General features: G+C 40.2%; 1 protein-coding gene across 3 annotated transcripts in view; it reads left to right on the forward strand.

The window, feature by feature from the left end:
- The window catches only part of IPO11 (importin 11), a 217,450-nt gene that overhangs the window by 147,925 nt on the left and 51,269 nt on the right, over positions 1-18,256 (forward strand). For all 3 annotated transcript variants that reach the window (XM_051853725.2, XM_070056753.1, XM_051853724.2), the window contains one exon: positions 3,274-3,395. In XM_051853725.2, the coding sequence (XP_051709685.1) occupies positions 3,274-3,395 (122 nt within the window). The remainder of the gene's footprint in view (positions 1-3,273; positions 3,396-18,256) is intronic.

Genomic DNA, 18,256 nt, shown 5'->3' on the forward strand with positions numbered 1-18,256 from the left:
TAGCTCTATTCTGCATTTATTTGATTTAGTACACCTAAATTTAAGGAGGTATTTATCCATATATAAATTAGAAAGAGTTTGATGAAATAATAAATCCTTCTAAGAGTCTTTTTGTAATATTTAAAATTTTACCTTTTGTCTTTAATAATTTGTGTTGTACCCATAACCTGGAGTAGAAGAATGAAAAGGGAATATGTAAAAAGCAAATGAAACTTGCACAGCTTATTCTCACTCAAAATAGGCAATTTTATTTTGCATAGCCATAGAATAGAATTTTAATTTATGGTTGCTATTTCTCATTTCTGACACATAATCTGAAATAGGAATATTTATAATCTTGTGCTGTTTTTGTTTCATTTTTTAATGAACTTGTTTTAATGCCATGAATTGAGAGATTTTCCTAATTATTGTGGAAAATAACCTTTTCAGCAAATGTTTACTAAAAATACTGTAGCTGAAATCAATGACCAGGATAAGTTTTGAGTAGATTCTTAAATGATTAGGTATCTTGAGACTGTTTATATGATATTCAAATAAGATTTTTATGTTTTCATTTGTTGATCTGTTAAGATTTGTAAGATATACAAGGTAGAGTGTACTTGATATTTCTGTAAGGGAGACAATTTGTGAAATCTTTTGATTTATGACTGAAACAAATATGTAATTCATGGAAATTCAGAGAAAGTATACATTTTAGAATGTGTGTGCAGTTTTTCTAAAGTTAAGCTACTAAGGATCCCAGCCTTGTTTATTGGATAGGAGAGAATATCATTAGCTTATCAATTTTAGCTGTGATGAGAAAATGTTGAAGAAAAGTTCAGCAAACAAATTTGTTTTAAAGATTTATTTATTTACTTGAAAGAGAGAGAGGGGGATCTTCTGTTCTGTAGTTCACTCTCCAAATGACTGCAACAGCCAGAGCTGGGCCAGGACAAAGCCAGAAGCCAAGACACCATAGGATAATAGGTGTGCCGGTGCCGCTAGGCGGAGGATTAGCCTAGTGAGCCGCGGCGCCGGCCTATTTCATTCTTAAATTTAATTTCAGTTATTGAAAGGTGGAATGTACATGTCTGTTGCACTGCTCTAATCCTCAGTCCTGGAAATCAGATTAGATACCTTTATGTTAGTTCTCCTCTACCTTAATTTTTGGTTTGTATTTTTCAAGATGAAGTCATTGGATGACCTTTAATGTTCAAACTGGGAAGTTCCTTGGGCAAAGAAGATCTTGAAGTATCTGACAGATATCACATTGCTTCTCGCAATAATCTTAAATATTCTTTTGAGTTTATTGTGCCATCTTAGAGTATGGCGCACAGATGGGGAACTAAAATTTAGTGTAAGTGGCCAGTTTGAACTTATAAGTGCTTTCGTAACTGTTGATTATAAATAATGTGTTGAAGTATTTCTTGGCAAAAATGCGGGAGCACTAGAGTAGAAAAGAATGGGAACTGAAGGTCAGTTTCATGTTACCAAGTCCATAATTGTGGAGACTGACATGTTGAAATGTTGTAGGACAGGCAAGAAACTGACAGAATTTCTTTATTAAAATTTTGAGACAAAATTTGTTTTTCAGAGGGGCCAGCATTGTGGCATAGTGGGTAAAGCCCCTGCACCTACATAGGAGACCCAGATGAAGCACCTGGCTTCATTCTGGTGCAGCCTTGACCATTGTGGCCATCTGGGAAGTGAACCAGCGGATTCTCTCTCTGTAGCTCTTACTTCCAAATAAATAAATAAAATCTTAACAAGAAAACTTGTTTTTCAGTTTTTGCTCTAAAGTCTCAACTGATTGGCTACAGGCCTCTCTCATTATCTAGGGTAATCTTTACTTAAAATTCTCTCATTGCAGTTACAAAGCATATCTACAAAATACACAGCAACTTGCAGACTGACTAGTGTTTAGGCAATTGAGTACCTAACATTGCTGGGTTGACATATGAAATTAACTATAATGCTAATCCTGTATTATATTCATTTATTTTTTTTTTATAGTTTTTAAGAAAGCTTTTACTTAATGAATACAAACTTCATAGGTATAGCTTTAGGAATATAGTGGTTATGTTGATTTATTTTGCCTTTATTTTGATGTTGATTATAAATGTTGTAGGAAATTATTCACTTGTTTTCCTTTGAAATTCTGCAGGTTGAGGTCACAACCTCACCTTTATTCTGAGCATAGCAGCAAATCAATCCAGGAAATTTTAGAACATTTATCAGTAATAATCTATAATTTAATAAATAAACTATAAGTACAAATTGACAGTTTTGAATAACGCATGAACTTTTTCAGTGTACCAGGAAGAGAATATTGATTGGTGTATAAATGAAGTTACCAAAATCACTCATTAGGGCTGTGCTGTGGTGTAGTGGGCTAAGTCTCTGCCTTTGGCACCGGAATCCTATATGGGCACCGGTTCAGGTCCCTGCTGTTCCACTTCTGATCCAGCTCTCTGCTATGGCGTGGGAAAGCAGTAGAAGATGGCCCAAATAATTGGGCCCCTGCACCCATGTGGGAGACTCAGAAGAACCTCCTGGCTCCTGCCTTCAGATCAACTTAGCTCCAACCATTATAGCCATCTGGGGAGTGAACCAGTGGATGGAAGACCTTTCTTTGTCTCTTCCCTCCCTCTGTAACTCTGCATCTCAAATAAGTAAATAAAATCTTTAAAAAAATCACTCATATTTTATATACAGCTTTTGAATAAATCTACTTACCTGTCAAGGTTAATTGTAGGCCAGTGCCACGGCTTACTAGGGTAATCCTCTGCCTTGTGGCGCCGGCACACCGGGTTCTAGTCCCGGTCGGGGTGCCGGATTCTGTCCCGGTTGCCCCTCTTCCAGGCCAGCTCTCTGCTATGGCCAGGGAGTGCAGTGGAGGATGGCCCAAGTGCTTGGGCCCTGCACCCCATGGGAGACCAGGATAAGTACCTGGCTCCTGGCTTTGGATCAGCGCAGCGCGCCAGCCGCAGCAGCCATTGGAGGGTGAACCAACGGCAAAGGAAGACGTTTCTCTCTGTCTCTCTCTCTCTCACTGTCCACTCTGCCTATCAAAAAATAAAAAAAAAAAATTAAAAAAAAAGATTCATTGTAGTCAATTTCTGGTTTTGCTCAAATTAACTCTTATGAGCTGAAGACTTAGCCTAAATTCAGGTATGCTAGTTTTGTGGTTTGGTGGAATTGAACTTTAGCCATGACAGGAAATTTTGGCTTTTAACAGTACTTGTCATCAATAAATAGTATTTCAAATATTTTGAAACCCCTCATCTTTTTTAGATGGACCAGCTTTTGGGAAACATGATTGAAATGTGGGTGGATCGAATGGACAACATTACCCAGCCCGAAAGAAGGAAACTTTCAGCTTTGGCTTTGCTGTCTCTCCTGCCATCTGATAACAGGTAAGGAAACGTTTTCTTAGCTTGATTTCTTTGAAGCATCAAGGTTAACATTGTTTTTGGCCATCAGTGTTGCTTTTTTGTGTATGAGTGGTAGTGTTAGCAGACACTGATATGGCAAGTGTTGGTCCAGATCTAGAAAGGCATAAATGGGAGATTTACTCTTTAGTTTTTGGGCTCCAGTTTAATTTGATTTATTATTCATTTCCTGTTTTTGTCTAGATTTCCATTTTATGATCACCAGATTTTAGTACACTTATTTTAGGCTCCTTTTATACAGGTATATTAAATATCTAATATTTAAAATCAATAACACTTCAAAATATAAAGTATGATAATTAAATAGTATTAATAAATGATATTCTTTTTTATTTTGACTTGTCTCTAAGGAAGTTTGCAAGGTAATTTTTTTCTCAATACATAGATGAACATATTATACTTGAAATTCTTGTTTCCTTAAACAAGTACAAAATGCTTTGATTTGGACATTTACAGAAGAATGCATTGTTGTTGTTATCCTTTGTGGAATTTGGCATTACAAGCTTTATTTTTTTTTAAATACCTTGGTTTTGTAACTTTGACAATTATTAGTTCTCATACATACTAACTGTAGATTTTTTGAAAGTGGTGAAAGGTATGTAAGTAACCAATAGAGAGAGCTTGTGTAGTGCTTCTTCATCCTTACTATGTTTCATGGACAACCATACACAGACACAATGTGGGACGTTGCTTTTTTCTCTGGAGTGGTTTCTTGAGCCTGGTGTCCTTGTGCACATCTGGGGTCCCCATCTGCTGCACGGCAGATTGACAGATTTCTTTGAGTTCCTCACGGACATTTTCAAAGCCCACTCCGTGAATGAGCTCCTAAATGTTGGTGGTATTTTCTTGGGTTGCTACCCGTTAGTGGTGTAACAGCCCTTCTTTTGCCTTCCTTCTTCTGTCAGAGCCATTCTGCCAGTCTATTTTGTTTTTTTCCTACTTTTGATTTTAAAAGCAGGCCTGAAGACTTGATACTGTGTGAGAAGAATACTGATAATATATTACATTTCTGTGTCTTGAGGAATTTGTAGAACATGTATGTCCTAGTGATAAATTAGTGAAGTCCAATTTGTTTTAAAAATCTGCTTTTCTGGCCGGCGCCGTGGCTCACTAGGCTAATCCTCCGCCTGTGGCGCCAACACACCGGGTTCTAGTCCCAGTCAGGGAGCCGGATTCTGTCCCGGTTGCCCCTCTTCCAGGCCAGCTCTCTGCTGTGGCCAGGGAGTGCAGTGGAAGATGGCCCAAGTGCTTGGGCCCTGCACCCCATGGGAGACCGGGAGAAGCACCTGGCTCCTGGCTTTGGATCAGCGTGATGCGCTGGCCGCGGCGGCCATTGGAGGGTGAACCAACGGCAAAGAAGACGTTTCTCTCTGTCTCTCTCTCTCTCACTGTCCACTCTGCCTGTCCAAAAAAAAAAAAAAAAAAAGAAAGAAATCTGCTTTTCTTTATGAATTATTTATATCATTGGATAATTTAGATTAAGAACATAGGTTATTATTTTGTCCTAGCACTGTAGTAGTAAATAATAAATCCAATATGCCGTGCACTCTGCTACGTACATTCTGTTCATGTCTCATTTAATCCTCTAATAGTTCCATGATGTATAGGCAGGATTATTGCCTTCTTACAGAGCAAACAAGTGCTTAAAAATGCTAAATAACATTTTAAATGTCAGATATGTAGCAAGTGGCATGACATTTGAACCTAGGCAGCTAGCTCACTGCCAGTATTTTCTCTACTAACTACCAGGTTATTCTGCTTCCTAGGTGGACACACATCAACACATTTCCTTCCCATGAAACTGGGTGGTATTTTACTTACTTTTGGAAACCAGATTTAAACTATCATATTTTAATTCATTATGGGGTTTCTCTTATGGGAAAACAATGACTTGAGAATTTTTCAGACTTTTAATATCAAAATGTTAAAGAACCCAGTCCTTCGTAGAGGTCAGCACTCTGTAAACATTTGTTAGGTAAATTAGTGAGTAGGAAGAATATTGACGTTAATAAAGTGTATTAGAGTTTTGTTCTCGTACCGAGATTACTGAGAGAAAGCTTGCAGTGGCGTAGGTTCAGAAATACAGCAAGGTGTCTATTTGTATCAGAAGCATACTTTTTCATGAGAATACTGTTTGCTTTGATACCTAATTTTATGCAAGTATGTGGTTGTTCCAAAAATATTTTTGGCATATAAGTTAAGGAAATTTAATAGTTGAATTCCATTGGAAAAGCTAATTCTTAGACTGAGGCTTATTTCAGCCCACATAAATTGAGGGGTAGGACTTTATTAAGACTTAAAATTTCCTTAAAAATTAAAATTTGAAAGTTGAGAACTAATATCTTTGAGACAGGACAACTGTATTTTATTTTTGTTGTTAAAATGAAGAATTGGCAATTATTACAGGCATTAGTAGTGAGCTCATGTTATTAAAGAAACAAAGTCTTGAATAATGTAGGGGTAGAATTTTACAGAATAATGATTTAACTTTGTAATATCCTTAATAAGCTAGTGACTATCAAAACATTGAGTAATACAGAAAATATAACAACTTGAAGTAAAACTTTAATCACACTGAATCATAGTAGCAATTTGCCACATTGTCTTTGGCTTATAATTTAGTAGGATTTATAGTCATATGCTTTAGTGCAAAGGAATGTTGATATTCAGGTTAACAGTTTGATTGTTGCCCATTTGTAATCTTTCTTTTCCTTAACTACAGATTTTGTGCTATGCCATTTCCTTTTCCTAAAATAAGCCAGTCTAAAGAATAATATTGATGATTTTTAAAATCAGGCTAAAATGGGAAACATCATTTTTTCCCCTTTGATTTTAATGGATTTTAAAATGTGGAATTAAATCCACTCTTCTTAAACAGGGTTTTTCACCCATAGCATTAGTGATGTTTTGAGCAGATGATTATTTGTTGTGGGGCTGTTTTGTGCATTGTAGGATCTTTAGCAGCGTCCCTGCCATCTACCCACTGCTCCCTTCCCGCTTCAAATCACAGCCATCAAAAATGTCATCAGACATTGCCAGGAGACATCCCTCAGGTCACATTGTCCACACTTTAGAATCACTAATCTGGAGAATGACCATTTGGGAAACCACCAAATTCTCTTTTCCATTAAACCATTACTTCTGGTTCAGAAATTTGGTGGACTATAGATTTTAGAACCCCACCCCGATCCAAGAGCCATCAATCGCTTGCTGTTGACTGAGCCTAGTTATTTAACTCCTCTGCACCTAAATTTCCTTGTTTTTAGGATGGGGGATTTAATTGTATTGTCCTAATGCAGTTGTTGTAAGCTTACCTGAGTTTCCTTATATAAAGTGAAACTGCATACTTGGGGTTAGCTGTTCTTATTTTACTCCTTTCTTTTGACCCATATAATGTAGTCATAATTCTGAAACCTTTGGTTTCTCTTTGCCCATGTATTCATTTTTAATTCAGTACATTTTCAGATATGTTGAGTATCTGTATACTTCTTCATTAATTTAAAAACATCTTAACCACATATGTTCTAAGGAATCTTTTTTCACTAATTGTCCATTTCCTGACCTGACTTTCTAACCACTGTTTGCCCATGTGTTCTCTCCCACTGGTTTCTGGACAACAATGTTTACATTACTAGCATTAGGAGTGTATAAAGTTTGCTATTTTGTTCAGCATTTTCATTCATTCGTGAACATCTACTGTATTAAATTATTTTAATATTACAGTGTGAGATCATTCTAAATTTGCCGAAAGGTTTTCAAAATATAATATTTAAAAATTTATTTTTTCTGGGGCTGGTGCTATGGCGCAGCAGGTTAATGCCCTGGCCTGAAGCGCCGGCATCCCATATGGGCACTGGTTCTAGTCCTGGCTGCTCCTCTTCTGATCCAACTCTTTGCTATGACCTGGGAAAGTAGTAGAAGATGGCCCAAGTGCCTGGACCCCTGCACCCATGTGGGAGACCCGGAAGAAGCTCCTGGCCCCTGGCTTCCGGACGTTGTGGTCAATTAGGGAGTGAACCATCGCATGGAAGACCTCTCTCTCTTTGCCTCTCCTCTCTCTGGGTAACTTTAACTTTCAAATAAATAAATCTTTAAAAAAAATTTTTTTTTTCTCATTTGTTGAAAGGCAGAGGGAGAGAGAGATTCAGACAGATAGAGGTCTTCCATCTGTTAGTTCACTTCCCAAATGACGGGACTGGGCCATTCAGAAGCCAGGAGACTAGAATTCAAGCTGGGTCTCCCACATGGGTGGAAGGCACCCAGGTACCCATCACCTCCTGTCACCTCCTGGAGTACACATTAGTAGGAAGCTGGAACCAGGAGTGGAGCTGCAACTCAGACATAGGCACAGCCTATAGACATTCAGAATAGAAGTGTTAACATGTGCCACCAGTGTTAACCAGATACCAAGTAGGGGATTAACACAGGCTGGGAGGTCCAGACTTCCCTGAGGAAATGAGGGAGAGTGGAAACTCTGGTGAAGCTGTGGAATGAAACTACACTTTCCAAGAACACCCAGGGTCCTGCGGGGGGAGGGATCAGGGCACCCGCAGGAAACAGAGCGAGGCCTGGAGCAGGGGCACGTGGGAGCAGCAAGGCTGCAGGGCTAGACGGAGAGTCCGTCACAGACTTTCGGAAGCCAGGGCCAGGAGAGAGGCCTGTTTTGTGCTTAGAGAGGAATTATGCAATTGCTATTTTCCCTGTAACCAAGCTGTTAACAGATAAATTACTTCTTGTCATGGGGTGAAATTTAACAATCTGTTTTGCTGCTGCCCCGCTTGTTACATGCAGGCCCAACTCGCAGGGTCCACATGTTGTCGGCATGGGTGGGGTGTGGGGTCTGCGTGTTGTCGGCATGGGTGGGGCAAAGGTTCTGAGAAAAATTTCGGTGAACATGTTTGCTTTATTCATGAGCAAGCACACTTTTTTTTTTTTTTTAAGATTTATTTATTTGAAAGAGTTATACAGAGAGAGAAGGACAGGTGTTCCATCCACTGGCTCACTCCCCAATTGGCCACAACAGCCAGAGCTGTGCCTATCTAAAGCCAGGAGCCTCCTCCGGGTCCCCCACGCTGGTGCAAGGGCCATCCTCCACTGCTTTCCCAGGCCACAGCAGAGAGCTGGATCGGAAGTGATGCAGCTGGGACTCGAACTGGAGCCCACATGGGATGCTGGCACTGCAGGTGGCTTCACCTGCTAAGCCACAGTGCTGGACCCATAAGAGATTTTATTTGAGAGGTAGAGTTACAGACAGTGAGAGGAAGAGACAGGTCTTCCTTTCTGTTGGTTTACTCCCCAAATGGCCACAATGGCCGGAGAGCTGCGCCGATCCAAAGCCAGGAGCTTCTTCCTGGTCTTTCATGTGGGTGCAGGGACCCAAGCACTTGGGCCATTTTCTGCTGCTTTCCCAGGCCACAGCAGAGAGCTGGATTGGAAGAGGAGCAGCCGGTACTAGAACTGGTGTCCATATGGGATGCCGGTGCCACAGGCGGAGGATTAACCTACTGTGCCACGGCGTCGGACCCAGCACACCTTTTAAAAGGTAATGCAGAGGCCGGTGCCGTAGCTCACTAGGCTAATCCTCCGCTTTGCGGTGCCGGCACACCGAGTTCTAGTCCCGGTCAGGGCGCTGGATTCTGTCCCGGTTGCCCCTCTTCCAGGCCAGCTCTCTGCTGTGGCCAGGGAGTGCAGTGGAGGTTGGCCCAGTGCTTGGGCCCTGCACCCCGTGGGAGACCAGGAGAAGTACCTGGCTCCTGCCATCGGATCAGCATGGCGGCCATTGGAGGGTGAACCAACGGCAAAGGAAGACCTTTCTCTCTCTCTCTCTCTCTCACTGTCCACTCTGCCTGTAAAAAAAAAAAAAAAAAAAAAAAATGTAATGCAGAAAGGGCAAAGGGCAGGCAGAAGGGGTTTAGCTAATTCAAGGCAACACTAATTCCATAGGATAGAGCCGATATTGGCGCCGCTATGCTTCCCCAGTTAGCTTGAATGTCACGTTTTAGCATACATATTTCCATACTGGAAAGCATAGCTTTCCAGGTGGGCCTGGGCTACACCATGGAGCAGTTTACCCGATTGACCGAAGGGCGGTGCTGGGGGGAAACGTGCTTGGGGCTCCCGCCTCCTGCCAGCAATCAGGCTAACTGCATGGGCTAGGCAGGCAGTCTCAGGGGGTCACCCATGGTTTCATATTAAACATGTCAGCGTTCAAGAGGATTCTGAAGGCAGTGAAACCACTGTGCCTCGCCTTGCTGCTGGTGTAGGGGTAAAGGGAAGCTTCCTCTCTGCCCTCTCCACGTTCACAGGAACAGACCACCAAAGGCAGATTAGTTGCAGAAAAGACATTCCAATTTATTAACATGTAAGAAAGGGCAGCATGGGGCAAAAATCACACAGTGTGATACTGATCAGCACAGCCATATACAGAGCTTACCTCTTTTTCTGTGGGGGAAGAGGAGGCTGAGGAATACAGACCGGTTTTAGGGGAGTAGTCAAAGATTATTAAGAAAACTCAGTGGGCTGAAAGAATACAGTGAGCTAAGACCAAGTATTTGGCCTGCAGAATGGACAATGATTTGTGACTGATTCTCTTTAGGATCTAAATAGTCAACAGTGGTGTCTGTTCAGGTGTGTTGACAGACTTTGCTCTCTTGTGATAGGAGTTTAGTTCATGGAAGCACAGATGAGGCAATAGACATAGTTGTTTGACAGCCAGGACTTCAGGCAGATACAGAAACTTTGCAGAAGACTCTCCCTGTGCTGGGAGTGGGCAGATGGGGGAGACGAGAGAAGGACACGGGAACCTTGATTGTGCTACTGCTTTTAAGAGCTTTTCATTTCCTTTGGATAAAATAGCTCAGCATGCCAAAAACACCATATTGTTTTCTGAGCCCCAGCAGTGGGTACATGTTATTTTACATTTGTCCAAACCTAAAGACAGTACAACACCTAGAGTGACCCCTGATGGAAACTGTGGACGCTGGGGGATATGTCAGTGTAGGTTCATCAGTACCGTGAAACTGTGCCTGTGTAGAGGCAGAGGATGTTTGGAAAGCTTCTCTACCTGTCATTTGATTTTATTGTGAATCTAAAAAAGTCATTAAACTTTTTTTAATGCTAAGATTCAGTTCTTTAATGTTTGATATAGTGTTTTCTTGTTTGCTGCCAATATTCATTCTTCACTTATTCGTTTTTTTGTTAAGTAGATATTACCATTAATGTCTCAATAGGTAACTCCTGAATGTTTCTAAATGTAGATTTTATTATTATCAGGTATGGGGTGGTCAACAGAACAGTAATTTGTTCCTTACAGTCCCAAGAGGAGGGGACACTCCACACTACCCCATTCCTCACTGACACATGGGAAAGCAACAGGGTCAGTCAGGGGGTTGAAGGAGAAAGGTGGTAGTGGGGGAAGGTGATTGAGCAGGTTTATTTTTTTTAAGATTTTTTTTTTTTTATTTGAAAGGCAGAGTTACAGAGAGAGGGAGAGGCAGAGAGAGAATCTTTCATCTAGTGGTTCACTCCCCAAATGGCCACGATGGCCAGGGCTGGACGAGGCCAAAACCAGGAGCTGGGAACTTCATCCTGGTCTCCCATGTGGGTGTAGGAGTCCAAGCACTTGGGCCATCTTTCGCTGCTTTCTCAGGTGCATTACAGGGAGCTAGATTGGAAATGGAGCAACCGGAACTCTAACCTGTGCCCATGTGGGGTGCCAGTGCTGCAGGTGGCAGCTTAACCCACTGTGCCACTACGCTAGCCCCATGAGCAGAGTGTTTATTGTGGTTTCAGTAGAAAGGACTGGGTGATCCCCAAGAAGACAGGCTTGGTATTGGATAGTTTGAATAATATCAGAGGTCTCTAGGGTACTGGGGGTGTCAGAAGTTGTCTGGTACCTGACTCTAGGGCAATTAGAGCTGAGAGTTGGCAGCCCAGTGGCCCAGAGTATAAGATAATGGTAGTGGTTGAGGGAGGGGTTTTAAATGGATTGATTTGCATGTGAAAGGTGTCCTTACAGAAGGGTCTCTAGGAATTGGCTAGCCTTGGAAGCTGTAGTCTCTCCAGGGCCAATAAGGTCACAATGTCAAAGCATCAGAATTCAGAAAATAAAAAGACATGATTATTAACTATCTTTGTTTTCTTGGCACAGGGTCCCTATCACGTAGTAAGTTTGTGAACATTTGAATTACTTTAATGCATAACCACACTGTAATAGCTAGCAATTTTTTCTTCTTTCCAAATACATTTTTGGTTTCTGTACTTGAAAGAATGTGTGTAACTAGCCTCTCACCTCCAGCACCCAGTATGTGGCCCTGCTGGGTCATGTGGTGATTAAAGCTCCACAGATTTTCTCTGAATTCAGGATCGTAGCCCATGTGAATGGGGGAAGGAGGAGGTCGGAGGAAGGGCTGTTGAAGATCTTATGCCCTAGAGCTGCTCCAGCACCCTTGGTTTCTCATTTTTATATTTGAATATGGATGAGAAGAACAAAATGAGATGACTTTAAAAATGTTTATAAACAAATAGCCTAGTCTTCTTACATTTTGGTATAAATCTGTGAACTTCATAACTTTATAAAGCAAGATATAAAGCAAATACAAAGGGGAAATAAAGTACTTTTACTAATGGAAAACAAAATAATGTGTGTAACTAAAAAAATAAGCCAGTCCTGGTTGGAAGTATAGCATACTTTATGGTTACTCTTTAAGGTACCTTTTGGGGTAAATAGATAATTTTTCAGTTGTGCCACACTAGCACACTATAAAAAACATGCTTACATATAATAATGTAACTATGCTTAAGAGGGGAGTTTTTGTGTACAGTCTGATTCTTGTGATAGTGTTGCAAATAGAGTTCTTAGATTGGCCTAACATGAAGAGTTTTTAATTTGCTAAATTTATTTTGTATGTAAATTTTAGACACCTAACTTAATAATATTTCCAAAAACTTTAGGGAATAAAATTATGTGAATTTACTTTGTAAATGATATATTGTTTAAATTTGTTAGTGATTTCAGCATTAAATATATTTTTATAAAATTAGATATGTGTTATGGGATTTGGAATTGGCTTTTTGTTGAAAACACTTGGAAAGTCACTTAGTTTCTCAATATATTTATTCAAAATGAATAGTAAACAATTTATAGCATTCTATAGTACTATCATTAAATAAAATAATAACCCCAGAATATACAAATAAGCATTCAGTAAATGCTGAAAATCTTTGAGTCATTTACTGTTTCCATTATAATGATAATTAATTTTGGAATGAAAGCTCCGTGGTGAACACATGTGTTCACATTTATTATCTGTCTAAAAAAGTAGATGACTCAGTTTGAGACTAATTGTTCGTACACTTGATCTTAGCCAAAAAGCTGAGAAGTGATAGGATTGTTTCTAAAGAGTTTAATCAGAGTCTAAATTATGAATTACCTTTTCTCATGGAGTAGATTTGAATGATGGATAGTTTCAAACAGCAAATTTCTAAACACTGCAAATATTTGATTTTAGAAATAGGCTTGTTTCTCTTAGTAGATTAAGCTGGTATTGGAAGTTAAGTTACCAGCTGAGGTTGCTTTGTCCCTGTTGCCACTAAAAAGCTATACTCTGAGTTAGTGTCTGTTTCTGTATACCATCCGGACAAGAGAAGTCAGTCTGAAAGGACTGTGGGAAAACAATTTTTTCTTCTGGCATTTTGTTAAATTACTAACTATGTTTATTATTATTATTATTTTTTTTTTTTGGTCTGTTTGGCAGTGAGAGAGTCAGTCTTCCATCTGCTGGTTCACTCCCCAGTTGTGTACCACAGCAAGGGTTGGACAAGGCTAAAGGAAGGAGCCAAGAGTTCCACCTGGTCTCCCACCTGGGTGGCAGGGGCCCAAGTATTGAGCCATCATCTGCTGCTTCCCAGGTACATTGGTAGGGAACTGGATTGGAAGTGGAACAGCCCGGACTGAACCAGCACTTAGATATGGACTGCCAGTGTCAGAAGCAGTGGCTTAACTCACTCGGCCACAATGCCTATGCCTGCTCCACTTCTTTGTAGTGGAGAAACGAGGATCAGCCTTGGCTGAGCTAGTATGGTATACCCTACAGTGTACTCAGTGTAGAACCCAAGTAGCAGAAGGCACCCTTGTGAATCCTTTCCTCTTTTCATCAAATACTTAGTGGATGTTTGTAGCATGCTAGACAGCGGGATTTGAGAGTGAGCAAAACAAATGCACTGCTGCACTCAGGAACCCATCGTCTAAGACTTTTGTTTTGCAGTGATGTTCTTTCTGTAGTCATTTTTTTCCCTCAGGATACAGCTTGAACTGGTTTTCAACCTAATTTGTATTACCTTCTTATACATTAATTTCTAGGAAGGGGTAGTGACTAGAGAAAAATTGTTTAGAGAAACATGAATGAGTAAAATTACTTTGAAGTTTCAGGACTTCAGAAGTTGAGGTTCTGTTTCCCAGCCACCCTTTGAATGTGTGGTTTACAAAGGGAATAGGTGCCCTTAGAAGTTCAAAAGTGTATTCTTTGGATCACATATGATTTCCTTCTTTGCATGTACTCTAATGCAATTTATTGAATTGCTGGTTTTCATAATTTCAATTCAACTGGAAAAAAAACTGCTGCAGAAGTTTTTAAATGCTTTATTTTGGGGCTAACCTATGTATACGTATATTTCGGTTCTTGTGAATTTATGGACTGGTTTTCTTCCTAGGCACAATTTGATTAAGATACCTACCTTTTTAAATTTTTAAATACGTTATTCGAAAGGCAGAGTTACAGAGTCAGAGGAAAAGACAGAGAGAGATCTTCTGTCCACTGGTTCACTCTCCAAATGACTGCAATGGCTGGAGTTGGGCCAGACCAAAGCCAGGAGCCTGGACCCTCCTCTGGGTCTGTGCTGGGGCCCAAGAAATTGGGCCATCCTCTGCCACCTTCCCAGGCACATTTGCAGGGAGCTGGATCAGAAGTGGAGCACCAGGAATCTAACTGGGGCCCACATGGGATGCCAGCATGGCAGATAGCCACACCACAGTGCCGTCCCCAAGATACCTACTTCTGAACTGGTTAATAGTCATAAACTGAATTTTGTTATCTATAATTTAACAGAAACCAAAAGATGTGGACAAGGAATAGGTGGTTTAGGAAGATGACCGGTTGATAACACCATTGCATATTCACTGCCTTTATCTGTATACACAGCAGTGTTACTGAAAAGGAAGTAAGTTGTTAATTCTTGGGCTTGGTGATTTTTCATTACAGGATTATAATTATTTATAAAACTTTTTGATGCTTCAGGTAGTTCTTTGAAAACCAAATATCCAGGAAAGGAGAGCACACTTTTGAAATACTTTGAAGTGTCTCTTATGAAGTGTCTCTTATCCTCCTTCCTGAGGATTTGAAGTAATCAGTTCATTTTGATTTTCATTTCCAAAACAAATCCAGTTTACCCTTGAAACAAACAGCAGAACTAAAGTCCTCCTCTTTTCCTTTTCTCTATCAATTTCAAGATTCTAATGTGACAGAGAGAGGTAGAGACAGAGAGAGAGGTCTTCCATCTGCTGGTTCACTCCCCGAATGGCTTCAAGTCCCAGTGCTGGGCTGATCCAAAGCTAGGAGCTTCTTCCAGGTTTCCCACATGGGGACTTGGGCCATCTTCCATTGCTTTCCCAGGCTGTAGCAGAGAGCTGGTTTGGAAGTGGAGGAGCTGGGACTCGAACCAGTGCCCATTTGGGATGCTGGCATTGACAGGCAGCATCTTAACCCATTACACCACAACTTTTTAACTTCCATGTGTGGGCAGAAATGTATAGTATTTGTCTTTCTGTGTCTGCCTTATTTCATTTAACATAAAGTCCCCTGGTTCCATCTGTGTTGTTACGAACAGCAGAATTCTGTTATTTCTCATGCCTGAATAATATTCTGCTGTGTACGTGTACCACATTTTCTTTATTCATTGGACATCTAGGTTGATTCCATATCTTGGATGGTGTGAATAGTGCAGCAATACACATGAGAATGCAGATATCTTTTCAGCTAACTAATTTCAATTCCTTTGGACTCACATATTCTGTAGTGAAATTTCTAGCTGTTATGGTATTTCTATTTCTGTTTTTTTTTTTTTTAAAGATTTATTTATTTTTTATTTGAAAGGAAGAGCAACCGGGGGGGGGGGGGGAGGGAGAAGGAGAGAGAGAGGGAGAGAGGGAGAGGAGAGAGAGAGAGAGAGAGAGAGCTCTTCCATCTACTTACTGGTTCACGCCCCAAATGGCCACAATGGCTGGGGTTGGGCCAGGCTGAAGCCAGGAGACTGGAGCTTCTCCCAGGTCTCCCATGTGGGTATGGGGCCCAAGCACTTGGGTCATCTTCTGTTTTCCCAAGCACATTAGTAGGGAGCTGGATCAGAAGTAGAGTAGCCAGATCCTGAACCGGCACCCATATAGGATATAGGATGCCAACAAGCAGTGCAGGCAGAGGCCTACTACTGCTACGCCACAACAACGGCCCCATTTCTGATTTTCCAAATAACCTCCATGTTATTTTCCATAATGACTAATAATTTATATCCTACTAATAGTGTATGAGGGGTCTCCTTTTTTAATATCCTTCTCAACATTTTTATCAGTTGCCTTTTTGATAATACCCATTTGAACTGAGGTAAGTAATACTGTATTATGGTTTTGTGTTTTCCTGATGCTTGTAATGTTGATGTACCTATTTGTTCATATACCTGTTGGCCACTTTTGTATCCTCTTTTGACAAATATCTGTTTGGGTTATTTGCCCATTTTAAGAATGGATTATTTGGTGGTTTTGTGTGTGTGTGTGTGTGTGTGTGTGTGTTTTGAGTTTTTGAGTTCCTTTTTATATACAGGTATTTCAAAAAGTTGATGGAAAATGGAATTGAAAAATAAATTTATTTCTGTGTTAAAATTTTAACATTGTTCCTGGTGTGTCCATAATTTTGACTTTCCATGAGATTTTTGAGACCCTTTATATATACAATTTCAAAAATGTGATGCCAGATTAAGGTATCACACCTTAAAAATAACTCTTAATTTCCTTAATTGCTCTGAGCTTGTTTCTTCTCTTGTGAAATGGGTAGAAGCTATCTTTAAGATACTTTAGAAAACAAACATTTTTAAATTGCGCTTTCCCTGAATTTGTATTTTTAAAGATTTATTTTATTTATTTGAAAGGCAGAGAAAGAAGGAGAGTTAGAGATCTTCTATCTGCTCGTTCGTTCTCCAAATGACCACAATGGCTAGGTCTGGGCTAGTCTAAAATGAGGAGCCAGGAATTCCATTCAGGATTCCCACATGGTTGATAGGGTCCCAAGAACTTGAGTTATCTGCTGCTTTCCCGGGCTCTTTAACAGGGAGCTAGATTGGAAGCAGAGCAGCTAGAACTCAAACCAGCCCTTTGATATGGGATGCCAGCATTGCAAGCATTGGCTTAACCAGTTGTCCCCAGATGATAAGCCCCTAAAATCCTTTAAAAACAAGTTGACTTTTAAAAAAACTGTTTCCCACTATGTATATAATTTTGTTATTGGAAAGTTGATTTTAAAAAAGATTTTGGAATAGCTTATTAAAGGCCCATGGTTTCACTTTCAAGTTTAATTTTATCAGGTTCCATTAGTTAACAAAAACTTCAGGGAGAAACTCAAGAAAAGAGAACTTTGTATCATAAATTATATAAGAACAAAATACTCTTAGTTTCCTTGTGTTTCATTTTTCTTGTTTGTTAAATAGGATATTCCAGGGTTGCTGTGTGAATTAAGAAGAGGTAATGTTGGGAAATGTTGAGAATACTCTCTGGGGCAGAGAAGGTCTCAGTCAATAACTTAGCCTAGATCTGACTCAGCACCAGCAAAAGGCATCGACCTGGTTGATTTATTTTCCTGACATCTCTGCTTTACTAACCCGTTCTGACTGTTCCTTTTTCAAGTTGGGAGTTGGTGTGATTTTATATGTGGAATTTTTCTGAATCATTTGGTGGTTGTATTGTACTTATGGTAGAAACTGTGTGATCTGTAACCAGACACTGATAGATGGACATTGGCGATTGGATGCTTCTCTTGACTGACAACACACAATGGAGCCTAAGTGATAGGATCCCAGACAGATCTAAGCAGTATAGTTGCAGGAAGTGCCAGCCATGAAAAAGTTAGCAGTTTGGGTGCCAAAAATCTGTTACTCATTTTCGGCTTCAAAAATAGGCATGGTTCTGAAATTATTTTTCACACAAGTGGCAAATTTGATTATCATGGTTGATATTGGTAGTTTTGTGTGGCGCTCTGGCTGTTTTCTGTAGTAGTTTTGATACACCCTAGGGTAGTCACATTGGATGGTCTTTAGTGCTAGTGCTTATTGGATGTTGCCTTACAAATGATTTAGATTAGTTTTTCTGTGGAGGTGAACTTTCCTCCTACATCATCTGTGATGGGTGTTCATTCCACTTCTACCTGAAGGCATTGCTAATAGAAAGTCCCTGCTTCTTGGGGCATTCCATTTCATTGTAGGACTTCTTTCCAACAATATCTGTTCATTAGGTAAGTAATATCCTCAAAATGCTGGCAATGATTCCTAAATCTGTACTTTTAACTCAATATGCTACTTCCTTTGTTGGATACAGTCTGCATTCATGTAACTTTAATGTCTTTTGAGTTAAGGAAATCATTTCACAAAGGTTTTCTCTGGTTACTGGAAAAAGCTGTCATGGCACTTAGTAAATTGTCTTTTAGGATGATTCTCTTGGCCTGCACCGCCGTAGCTCACTAAGCTAATCCTCCGCTTGCGGTGCCAGCACTCCGGGTTCTAGTCCCGGT

The sequence above is a fragment of the Oryctolagus cuniculus genome, chromosome 14 (assembly GCF_964237555.1).
Source record: "Oryctolagus cuniculus chromosome 14, mOryCun1.1, whole genome shotgun sequence".
In the NCBI taxonomy this organism is placed as follows: Eukaryota; Metazoa; Chordata; class Mammalia; order Lagomorpha; family Leporidae; genus Oryctolagus; species Oryctolagus cuniculus.